Source organism: Candoia aspera, chromosome 2 (assembly GCF_035149785.1).
Source record: "Candoia aspera isolate rCanAsp1 chromosome 2, rCanAsp1.hap2, whole genome shotgun sequence".
NCBI lineage: Eukaryota > Metazoa > Chordata > Lepidosauria > Squamata > Boidae > Candoia > Candoia aspera.
Genome location: NC_086154.1, coordinates 167,879,291 through 167,892,266, shown reverse-complemented (window position 1 = coordinate 167,892,266; position 12,976 = coordinate 167,879,291). Strand labels below are relative to the sequence as shown.

The following is a 12,976-nucleotide window of genomic DNA, read 5'->3' as shown; positions in this document are numbered from 1 at the left end:
GTGAATCATTCTGGCGACTGTGTTATGTCGTTCATAATGTTTGTGTGTTCTTGCATGAGCTGAGTATATGATCTACTGTTTCTTCTGCTTCTTTGCACCATTTGCACTTTGATTTGGTGATTTTTCACTTCTGGCCTTGATTGCATTAGTTTCAATAGCTTGCTCTTGAGCGGCCAAAATCAAGCCTTCGGTTTCTTTTTTTAATGTCCCCATTGTAAACCATTGCCAGGTTTTATCTTTATCCACTTTCCACTCCATCTTTTGTAGAAATTGACCATGTAATCTTTTCCTTGCCAGCATTTGATTCCTGATTTTATTACATTTTTTCGATATTCATGTTTTGTTTCCAGTACATTCACGAAGTTCCAATTTTTAACTTACATCAGTGCTTGTTTTTGGCAGCCTTTTACATAATCAGCCAAGGCATGCCCTCCTCCCCCTCCCTGGACTGAGAAATGATTCTTGCATGGGAATGACTTTCTTCCGCAACAGTTTTCAGGGTTTCCTCTCTTGTGATCCTCAAAGCAATTTACAGAAGACGTTAATGAAGGAGTTGTAATCTATCTATATCAGTGTTTCTCAACTTGGGGAATTCTGGGAGTTGAAGTCCACCCGTCTTAAAGTTGCCAAGGTCGAGAAACACTGATCTTGATGAAAGCTTCTAGCCGCCCTTCACTGATCTCGAAAAGGGTAGCAGAGAAGGACCCCTTAGTATCTGAACTACCACACACCGGATGCTGCAGCCTCAGTTCCGACCTCGGAAAACTTCACCGACATCTCCTTTCGCCGACCAGGACCGGCGCTTTGTTCGAAGGTTCTGCAAGAGTTCAACCTCCTGCTCGAAGGGGGCGCTAACCACCCTTTTGACGTGAGGCGTGAAGCGGAAGTGCGCAATGCCGTGACCATCGGCGTCCGCCATTACACGGCGCCGGAGAGAGAAGAGGGGAGGCCTGGGTTCTCGCGCGCCCTGTCGAGACGGGCGGTTGGGCCTGTGCCCGTTGGTCCCTACCCCTTTCCTGCCTTCCGCGCGTAGGCGGCCTTCTCTTCCCCTCCGTCTCCCTCTTGCTGCTTTTGGGCCGCCCCGAAGCACGCCGCCCTGGCTGCGCCGCCCAGCGCTCTCTTTCCTCAAAACTGAGCTGGCGGCAGGCGGCGGGCCGGCATGGAGGACAAGAGCTTTACCAAGGAGTTGGACCAATGGATCGAGCAGCTCAACGAGTGCAAGCAGCTGAGCGAGAGCCAAGTTCGGAGCCTTTGCGAGAAGGTGTGTAACGTATGTAATGCGGAAACGGGCTCTTGGTTGGGGTGTGCTCCAGAAGGCTCTGGGTCCTCGCTCGGCGCAGTCCGAAAAACGTCTGTGGGAGTAAGGGAAGGGTGGAAAATTAAAAGAGGCTGAGAATTACTTCATAAAAGACGTCGGTTTCTTTCTTCCTGCTAGTAACCCAGGGACATTGTAGGACAGGCCCTGGCAGCCAAGGCAACAGTTTCAAGAATTCTGAGACAATGTTCAGGACAGTGCGGTTTTATTAAGAAAGGTCTTGCCTTCGTGATATAAATAGAAGCTTAGAGGACAGCCTAAGAATCATTCTCAGACGGTACTTTATCCTCTGCTGTTAATTCCTTGAAAAAATGCATACTTTGTATCCGTTGTCTTCCTGAGAATGTTTTGTATCCTCGTTGTTCTTAGAATCTTGCTCCTGGGATCTTGTCTATGACCAGCAAAGATAAGACAATGAGGAGTCTTAAATTTCTGTTTTGCCAGTCAGTTGACGTGTATGGATGGAGAGTCAAGGTCAGGCAGGATAAAATTGAAAAACTGTGGAATGATCTCCATGATCCATGGTATAGAAAACAAAATACATAAAATTGGATGGGATAGATCCCTCAAATGTAGCTGTGGCACCTCAGAATGTCATTTATCTACTCTCACTTGTTCACTTTTTATTTCAGGTTTATAAACAGTCCTGATATTTGTTGGAGGAAAATAAATAGAACACTGTCATGGGACTTCCTGCATCATAATAAAATAATGAGTATCCTGGAAGAGTTTAACATTATTTTTAATTAAATTTGGACTTAGGAAACAGCTTATGAAAAATTAATGATCATGCTAGCCTCTCAAATAGATTTGGAAAAATACATGTTGATTTTTCTTGCCTCTAGATTACTTCTCTTCCTTTTGTTCTTTACAGCCTATATGCAAAACACTGAAGATTCACAAAGTGAAATTTGTTTAAACATACAATGCTTATTTTCACAAACTCTGAACACCACAGTATATGTTATATTTATAGATAGAGCTACTGAAAGATTATCAAGGTACAGTGGTTGTGTACTCTGTGGCCTTCAGTGATCCAGTCACCTTCATTTGTGTAACACTCTCTCCTATCAAGATAAGGCATATGCATGATATACAGTGCATTTGAAGGTTTTTTTATTCAAAACTATACTCCTTGTAGTTCCCAATGGTAAATAAAACTCGTTTTTACTGAGGTGTCAACCAGTGTGGCTTTCACCTTTCTAGTTTTGAATTAAATGAGTGCTCCTTGAATTTTTTCAACAGAAAGTGCTAGAGTATAGCAGAGGGTTATATGCATATATCTGACTTTCCCCTATCTGGCACAGCTGTGAGGAGATGAAAAATATACAGTTTTAAACTAATTGGATTCTCCCTAAGTTTGAACATAATAAGGCAGTCTGGTTTATGATTTGTTCAGACAGATCAGGATCAAAATATGTCTTATATTAACAGTCTATAAACTAAATTTCTTAAGAATTCCCTGAGATGAGCTGTAGCTTGGACATGTATTTAGTTTAGAAGTCAACTTGAAAGCTTTGAATTTCTTCATATTTTTATTAGAGGTGGGAGAAACATGATTCTGCAGCTAGACTGGCCTTTTTTCTTGATGCTCCTCTCAGGTTCTGTATACACACAGTTGCTTAAAGCTGCTGTCCTGAATATCCTTGCTATGGAATAGCCTGATGTGGCTTGAAGAGGCTCATTTTTGGTTAAGATGCCAGTCCTTCAACAATGACATCCTAATTTTATTTTACAACAACAAATCTGGTTATTTTCAGCCTCTGGCTTTAAAAAAGTTTCTTATACCCAGAAGCTGTCATTGGGAATATTGTTTGTTCCTAATAAAGAATGTCACAATTGACCCTAGACTATCCCTAGGACCTTACAGACTACCTCTTTTTGCTGGAGCTTGTGTTCCAAGACATAAACCTGAAACTGAGAAATGAAGCGTAATTTACATGGGCCTCTTTGTAACAGAGCAAGCCATATTGAAGCTGGAAGCCTCAATGGTGGCATTCCCATCATTTAAATGTGGAAATATTTGGAAGTTGGTGGTTGCTAGTTTGAGTCTTCATAAATGCAGCAGTTGTTCCCTTGCTCCCAAAGAAGGAATGAATATGAGCTAGTGATAGTTGAAATAGAAACATGTAGACTTTCAAGTTATGCAGATTGTTTTCTATGTAGCTTAAAGCTTATGTATTTCCATGTGATCTGGTTGGGCCAATATTTGAAAATTTTATTTGTTTGTTTGTTTATTAATTAGATTTATATTACCGCCCCTCTCCCCCAATGGGGGACTCTGGGCAGTTTACAATAAAAATGATAATAAAAACATCTAAGCCTCAGTCACAATTTTAAAAACATAAATAAGATAATAAATACTAAATCCAAGGGGAGATGGAATCCGGATCCATAGGCATACTATGGCACCAACCATCCCCAGGTGGAGTTGTTACCCTCCTCATCCCAAGCAAGGCGGCAGAACCAAGTCTTCAATTTCTTCCGGAATTCTGGGAGCGAGGAAACCCGTCTCAACTCTGGGGGCATGATATTCCAAAGGGTGGGCACTGCTGCAGAGAAGGCCCACCTCCTGGACCCCACTAGATGAAATTCCTTTGTTGATGGGGTCCGTAGCATGCCCTCTCTGCCTGACCGGGTGGGGCGGGTCGATGTTATGGGGATGAGATGGTCCCTCAAGTAGCCTAGTCCCATCCCATGCTTTAAAGGTGATAACCAACACCTTGAATTGGATCTGAAAATCCCTAATTTTTTGTACCTGTTTTCTTTTTGCAGTATTGGAGCAGTGTTTTTAGCCATTTCTAGCAAAACAGTAACCAAAAATGCTGCTGATACAGGCTAACAGTGCTAACATGATGCCTTTATCAATTCTGTTGTTAATGAGATTGAATTTCACATATATTATCATCTTTTAAGAATTATTTTTTAGATTGCTATATGAGTATAAAATAGATGTATTAATATTTTAAAATTATTCTGTAGTATTCAAGTGGCACTTTGCATACTTTGCATACTTTGACCCAGGGATCTCCAATTTTTTCATGCCAGTGGCATATTTAGATGTTGAAAGCATAATCAGTCACAACATATTCATTTATCAGAAAGTTAAACAGGTGAAGTAATACAGTACCACCCTCCCTAACAATTGAGGATGCTCTCTACCACCTTAGTTTGCTTCTGTCTTTTGCTGGGGCAGGTAGATATATTCCAAACAGGTTCGGCTGTAGGCCCGTATTATTTTTATTTTCTAACAATGTCTCTGCCCAGAAGCAATCTTGGAAATAATTTGTGTTTAAGATTGGCATTTTGTATACTCACTTCCTGTTTGTGTAGGTATGCATTTTGAAAGTAAGCAACCTAAAACAAAAAAACTAAAATCAGGTAAGGAAGGATCAGCAGAGTTATCCAATGGCATATAGGCACTTCCATATACTGATAGGGTTACCTACCAAATATGCATGAAATGTGCAAGTAAAAGTCATATAGCATTCATCCTAATTACTGATTATAGTTAGAACAAAACATTTATTATTTTGTCCTAGACTGCTGTCTTTCATAATGGCAACTGCATAGAATCAGTACTAAGTTCTCAATTTGATACAAGCTTTTTGGAAGGATTGAGGATTGAATGAAGCCCCTTCTGGTATATTCTATTACATGGAAAACTATTTCAGCATAGCTTTGGGAGTTAACAAAGTAAACAAAAATCAATGATTATTTAAAACTATGTTTAAATTAAATTGGATTTTTAAAATTTTAGATTGGCTTTTATCTTTAAAAATTAAATCATTAATACTATGGCATATTTCTCATTCTAAGTATAGATGTATTAAATCATTAATAGATATTTCCTGCATATATAGAGTTCCTTGCCAGTCACATGGGCATTCATTTTAGATTTCCAGTCATAAATTTCAGAGATGGAGGAGAACCATTTCCACAATAAATAGTTACTAGTTTTGTTTGAAAAAAATGTTTCTATTTAATTTGTATAAATCATTAGTTAAGCACTTGAAATAGAGTTCCTTTAGTTGTGAAACCAGTTTTTCACAAGAGGTTAGACAATGCTTTCATCATTTAATATTAATTAATTAAAAATAAGTCATCACCTGAGATAAGTCCTAATTGTAGAATTTTAAGGATATAATGATGTGAAGACTTTCTGATAAGAATTGATACATCTTGAAAATTAAAAACAAACAAGAACAACTCAGGGAATTGCTACATTTGCAAATATATGTAACATTTAAGATTTATTCAACAGAAGTATACTATATTGATGAATGTGTAACTTGGTTCTTTCTATTTCTAAATAATACTATGTAGTATTTCTAAATTAAGAAAAGTAAAAATTACATACAGTATAATGATAACTCTAGATACTATACTGAGTTGTTTAAGTAATATATGTAGAGCTATCAGTAGCTTATTAGATTTATAAATCATAGATTTTTAAATCCAGTAAACCAATCCACCCTGGATTTTATTGCTGCCAGAAGATGTGGTTGGGGGAAAAAGTTCTAATTCCTAAAAGTTTTTTATCTTTTAAAAGATACCATTGGTAAAAGATACCATCTGTTAGATTTTTTTTTAAACTGTTCCAGCCAATGTTTAATTTTTGTCTTCAGTCTTTCTAGCCTGCTGCCAGTGAAGTTCAGCTTTGTATATACATTTATAACTAAGAACCTTCCCTGAGTTTTTTTTTTTTTAAATGTGCTGACTTTCATTCTTGTAATTGTATTAGACTGTCATAATTGCCAGTTACAGATAAGAAAATGAGATTGGAGGGAAACTAGTTGTTGGTGAGTAAAATTATAGATGAGGCTGAGCAGGATTTTGAATCTCTATCTCTGTAACATGAATTCACAGGAATATTCTAACATTTTTGTTAGAGGAATTTTCCTTGAAGCTTATGATTTAGATGCAAATAAAATTTAGGCAGGTTTCCCAACTGATCAGCTGTTTGTTTGTCTTTTTCCCTTGTTTAGGCTAAAGAGATACTAACAAAAGAATCAAATGTTCAGGAGGTTCGTTGCCCTGTCACAGTGTGTGGGGATGTTCATGGGCAATTCCACGATCTTATGGAGCTTTTTAGAATTGGTGGGAAATCGCCAGATACAAACTATCTATTCATGGGAGATTATGTTGACAGAGGCTACTACTCAGTGGAAACTGTGACACTTCTTGTGGCATTAAAGGTAAGTTTGTAAAATTGAGGTTATTAAAAGCCTATCCATAGTGTATGTTTTAGATTGGGATTTTTAGTATATATTATGTACAAATACGAAAGCATACAACTTGGAGTTAAATGATATAACTGATTAATGGATTATTAAGTCTGTTCATTCTCTGTGGTTAGGTACGCTACCCAGAACGCATTACAATTCTAAGAGGCAACCATGAAAGCAGACAAATTACACAAGTATATGGCTTTTATGATGAATGTCTACGGAAATATGGAAATGCCAATGTTTGGAAATATTTCACAGATCTGTTTGATTATCTTCCTCTTACAGCTCTAGTAGATGGACAGGTAAGCAATGGAATACAGCTGTGTGGTCTCATTAGGTTTTATTAAATGAAGTTTGATCATTTGATAAAATAATATTTACATAATTATATTTGCGTAATAAATTAGAATCTGGTATGCTCTTTTTTGTTGCTGTTGGAAATCTTTCTGAAGAATAATGCAGGTGTGTGAAGGCTAGTATAACAATTGTCTAATGGTAGCATAACTGCCTAACATGGTGCCTCAAATTTTATGTCCTCAATTCAGGTTATTAAATGAAAATGCCTGTGTACACATACACTGTGTGCACAATTATTAGGCAAGTGAGTATTTTGACCATACCATCATTTTTATGCATATTTTCCACCTCCAAGCTGTATAAACCTGAATGCTTATTGCATATAAGCTTATCAGGTGATGTGTATTTGTGTAATGAGGGAGAGTGTGGCCTAAGGAGATCAACACCCTATATCAAGGTGTGCATAATTATTAGGCAGCTTCTTTTCCTCTTGCAAAATGGGCCAAAAAAGAGATTTAACTGACTCTGAAAAGTCAAAAATTGTAAAAAGTCTTTCAGGGGGATGCAGCACTCTTGAAATTGCTAAGATATTGGGGCGTGACCACAGAACCATCAAACATTTTGTTTTAAATAGGCAACAGGGTCGCAAGAAACATGTTGAGAAAAAAAGATACGAATTAACTGCCAAAGATTGGAGAAGAATCGAACATGAAGCTACCAGGAACCCATTATCCTCCAGTGCTGTCATATTCCAGAACTGCAACCTACCTGGAGTGCCCAGAAGTACAAGGTTCACTGTTCAGCGCTCAGAGACATGGCCAAGGTAAGGAAGGCTGAAACTTGACCACCACTGAACAAGACACACAAGTTGAAACGGCAAGACTGGGCCAAGAAATATCTGAAGTTTTCAAAGGTTTTATGGACTGATGAGATGAGAGTGACTCTTGAACGGCCAGATGGATGGACCCGTGGCTGGATCAGTAACAGGCACAGAGCTCCACTTCGACTCAGACGCCAGCAAGGTGGAGGTGGGGCACCAGTATGGGCTGGTATTATTAAAGATGAGCTAGTTGGACCTTTTCAGGTTGAAGATGGACTCAGAATCAGCTCCCAAACCTACTGCCAGTTTTTAGAAGACACTTTCTTCAAGCAGTGGTACAGGAAAAAGTCTGCATCTTTCAAGAAGACCATGATGTTTCTGCAGGACAATGCTCCATCGCATGCATTGAAGTACTCCACTCCGTGGCTAGCCAGGAAAGGCCTCAAAGATGAAAGAGCAATGACATGGCCCCCTTCCTCACCTGACCTAAACCCTATTGAGAACTTGTGGGCCCTTCTCAAACGGGAGATGTACGGTGAAGGAAAACAGTACACCCCTCTGAACAGCGTCTGGGAGTCTCTGGTTGCTGCTGCACAAAAAGTTGATCGTCAACAGATCAAGAAACTGACAGACTCCACGAATGGAAGGCTTATGACTGTTACTGCAAAGCAGGGTGGCTATGTTGGTCACCGATTTTTTGTTTGAAATGTCAGAAATGTTTATTTGTAAATTTTGAGTTGTTTGTTTATTATTCTCACTTTAACAGATGAAAATAAACGAGTGAGATGGGGGAATTTTCGTTTTTCATTTAGTTGCATAATAATTCTGCACACTAATAGTTGCCCAATAATTGTGCACACATAGATATGCTCCTAAGAAAGCCAAAACCTCACTTTTACTTTCTTAAATATTCAGGTTTGAGGTTTATTAACATTTTGGATTGACCGAGAACATTGTAGTTGTTCAATAATGAAATTCATCCTCAAAAATACAACTTGCCTAATAATTGTGCACGCAGTGTATACAATACATTTATCCATAATAAAGGGTAAACATTCAGAAAACCCTATAGTTCTAGATAAGGCATAACTTCTAAAATACTTAATCTAAAAAAATCAAATGTGTTGTTAGAGTAGCTTAAACATTTGAATACCCAGAAGCTATACTAGTTTACTGTATTGTCTGAACCTGAACAGTTATGATTAAATGTAACTATGATTAGTGGAAAAAAGTAAATGTTATGAATTTCAAAAGGCAGTATCTATTAAGATAAGCTACAATTATCCAGGTTTGAACGACATTATCCAGGTTTGAACAACTTGACATTGAGATTCAGATAATCTAAATCAAAAGTGAAAATTGCCATCATCTTTCATATTGGCATGCCAGGGAGAAGGAAGGCTGCCCAGAGTCACACACTCTGAATTGGGTGGCCTTAAAAATCAGTCAATCAATTAGAAGAGTTTTAAGACAGACATTGCCTGCATATGTATAATTTGGTCTTCTCTCTTATTAGATCTTCTGTCTCCATGGAGGTCTTTCTCCTTCTATAGATACACTGGATCATATTAGAGCACTTGATCGTTTACAGGAAGTTCCACATGAGGTAATATTATTGAAAATGACTTAAGTTTTTATGGAGATTAGGATATTTTTCCATTGCTCAAGAACTTGAATTGCAGAGTGTTAAAGCAAATTATCAAGTTTTTAGAATTGAAGAAAGTAAATTTAACTTATAACAGCTACTACTGTTCCCATTTATTGGAGTTATATACATATGTACAAACTTCTTTTTTCCCCACTTTTAAATAGGGTCCAATGTGTGATCTATTATGGTCAGATCCAGATGATCGTGGTGGCTGGGGGATTTCTCCACGTGGTGCAGGTTACACATTTGGTCAGGATATTTCTGAAACATTTAACCATGCCAATGGACTTACATTGGTGTCCCGGGCTCATCAACTTGTAATGGAGGTAAAATTATGTTGTACCAATCAGTTGAGGATTAAGATAATAATAAGTGCCTTACTCTTTTGGAAAGTTTACATGAAGGATGTGCAGTTATTTGAATCTGAAATGGGAGAGGTGTTTCATATCTGGCATAGTTGCACTAACTGTACCTATCAGCAATCATGCTTTTTCTTAGTCTTGCATGGTAGGTATGTATTCCCAGGTAAATACATGTCACAGCAGTCACACCATGTCATTGCCTCTTCAATGCCTCCTGAACTGAAAGTTTTGCATATTTTTGTGGTACTATGCATTGCTGTGCAAGACCAGGGAAAGATGCAGTTTCTTTAAAGTTCTGCTGACTGGTACAGTGAGCACATCCACATCTCATTGGAGGTACTTACCTGTCTTTGGATATATAGTCTCAGTATAATTGCTTTTTTCCAGTAGGCAAAAGTAAGTCAGTGCAATCTGTATATGAGCAAATTTCAACTAATGTATTAATCCAGGCTCCTCTTCAGACCTTGTAAATCCATTCATCAGTCACTCCTGCAATATCTCTGCAATTGTTACTGGCTTTATATTTTACCAGTTTGAATGGACAAGTCTCACGTTTACAGACAGCTTTTAAATGAGTGAATCGGAGTTTTTTTGTTGTTGTTGTTAAAGACGGATAGTGTTTAGTACTTCATAATACAAACAGGTCAAAGGGTTATGATATTAATCACAGGACCTAAAGATAATGTTTTAAAGAATTTTGTCGAAGACATAAACACTTCAGATTTTTATCTCAGAGTGCATTAAGCTCACTGTTAATGTCTTACAGGTAGTCCTTGCTTAATGACCGTTAGTTTAACGACTGTCCAAAGTTACAACAGCCTTGGAAAAAGTGCCTTACAACCTGTACTCATGACCATTGCAAAACATTGCACCACCCCTGCAGTCATGTGATCGCAATTCAGGCACTTGGCAGCTGGCTCACATTTACGACCAGTTGCAGTGTCCTGCAGTCATGTGACTGCGATTTGCAACCCTTTTTGCCAGTTTCTGGCAAAAAAAACATCCATTGGGGAAGCTGGATTCACTTAACAGCCATCATAAAAATGGTCATAAAATTGAGTTCGGTCATGTGGTGATTCACTTAACGACCACATTGCTTAACCAGTTTTCTGGCCCCTCTTGTGATCGTTAAGTGAGAACTACCTGAATTACATTTCAGTGAAAAATATGTGCAAAAGATAAAGCAAGGTCTTTTATTGGTTATCTCTTAGTTAAGTCGTGTATCTTGTTTAATTAAAACTGTTTTTCCCCTATTACAGGGCTACAACTGGTGCCATGATCGAAATGTAGTCACCATTTTCAGTGCACCTAATTATTGTTACCGCTGTGGAAATCAGGCTGCTATCATGGAACTAGATGACACTTTAAAGTATTCCTTGTAAGAACCTTCAGTTTTAACAAAATGTATTTTAACAGAAAAATAGAGAGAGTAATTTCTCTAAACTAACCCAACAGGTTGTAATTTTTGCTAAGCCACAGACAGAGAAAAATCAAACCAAATGAACTAAGGTAAACACTAACCAATCTTAGCATGGCATGTGCACCAATAGTTGCTAGGCCTTAACTAAACTAGTTGAACATTTTATGTGAACACAGTTTGTGAAAGACTGGATAGAATTGAAAAACAACTAAAAGCTGCTGTTACTTTCACATAGTTTTGATTAGGCAAGGCAACCTTATTAGAACAGGACTTACTAATTTTAGAGTTATGTAAAAATAAAAAGTCATTTTTAATTTTTAATGGTACCTTTTGTTGCAGTTAGTACAAAATATTTTATGATTGTATTACCAATCAATGCTTCTGTTAATGCATGGTATTTAGTCCTGTAACGAGTAGCTAAAAATATAGCAGGCTAGAGAACCTACAAGCAAGCTGTATGTATCCCCTCCCCCCAGCATCCCAAGCTCATGTCTCTGAAATTCAGTGGTAAAATAGCTGGATTTCAGCCTTTTTTTTTTTTTTTCCCCCAAGGATCTAGGTCAGGGTTTCTCAGCCAGGGTTCCATGGAAGCCTAGGGTTCTGTGAGAGGTTAGTAGGGGTTCCCTGGGAGATCTCAACTTATTTAAAAAATTATTTCAACTTTGGGCAACTTCACATTCAAGAGGTAGTAACTTTCATTCTTTATGTTTAGTTTAAGAACACTGTTAGTGCATATATACAGGCCTACACATGAAACAAATATAATCATTTTGTAACTTGCGGCCAATATTTGAGACTGCATGTGCAGGGGTTCCCCTTGGCCTGAAAAATATTTCAGGGGTTCCTCCAGGGTCAAAAGGTTGAGAAAGGCTGATCTAGGTGATTGATTTTAGGTTTGGAATGGAAAGAGCTGTCTCTGAGTTGCCATCTGTTTCCAACCCACCCAAAAACCCTGTCTGCTCAAAAACTGATAAAAAAAAAATCTCATGTCAGCATCACTGGATGGCTTCTCACACTCCTCCAGAAAACTCCTCCTCCTCCAACATTGCCCATTTGTGGCATAGCACTTTTTTACTTAAAAAAAAACTGTTAAACCTATTTTGACTTGATGATATGCATGTAGATTACATAAACTAGTATTATATTCACTCCATATCCTTCAGCAAGCTGTTGAGAATAGCATAGAAACGAGTTTTTATATTAATAATGTACATCAGTTAAAAGTAAAGGAAGTGGTTTTGTTTTCTTTCCACAGCCTTCAGTTTGATCCAGCACCTCGCCGTGGAGAACCTCACGTTACTCGGCGTACCCCAGACTACTTCCTATAAACATCTCAGCCTGGCCTTCAGCAGTACTAGTATACTTGGCTTTTTTTTAAAGCAACAATTATTTGATAAGTTGAGGTCTGTCCTAAAGCCTCTTTATGGACCAAACTGTGCCAGAATGAGGATGAGCAGTTTTGAGCACAACGTGAGACTGACTTCACACCCTAAACCTTTATCAGTCAATCCAACAGCCAGTTTGCCTGCTGTAACTGTAGTAACTGGACTGTTCAGTGAGAAAAGGTAACTAATTTCTCCCTTTCTTGCTTATATGTACATTTTAGCTGTAGTGTTCAACTGGCATGTATTAACATTTTGAAGTTTAATGAAAATGTACAAACTAATGTCCCTCTTAAGCCTCTTGCCCTCTATTTTATTGACATAAGTAACTTAACTGGAGAAAAAAATCTCTTGGGAGTATATTGTCATAAGCTTTCTTTCCATTTAAAATAGGTCACTGTTCTGTGTTAATTCCTCTTTTTCTGTATATTTGTCATGAAAGTGCTTGCATCTTATTGATGTATTTGAACAAATAAACCCGCAGATCATTATTCCAAACAG

The 12,976-nt window shown here is 38.0% G+C and overlaps 1 protein-coding gene and 1 pseudogene across 1 annotated transcript; one reads left to right on the top strand and one right to left on the bottom strand.

The window, feature by feature from the left end:
* Nucleotides 1–919, bottom strand: part of LOC134490171 (adhesion G protein-coupled receptor L3-like) — a 19,194-nt pseudogene extending 18,275 nt beyond the window's left edge.
* Nucleotides 898–12,976, top strand: PPP2CB (protein phosphatase 2 catalytic subunit beta). Its single transcript, XM_063294788.1, has 7 exons — nucleotides 898–1,261; nucleotides 6,304–6,513; nucleotides 6,675–6,848; nucleotides 9,180–9,269; nucleotides 9,476–9,637; nucleotides 10,933–11,051; nucleotides 12,349–12,976. Exons 1-7 carry the CDS (start codon nucleotides 1,160–1,162, stop codon nucleotides 12,419–12,421), a joined length of 930 nt encoding a protein of 309 aa, XP_063150858.1. The 5' UTR covers nucleotides 898–1,159; the 3' UTR covers nucleotides 12,422–12,976.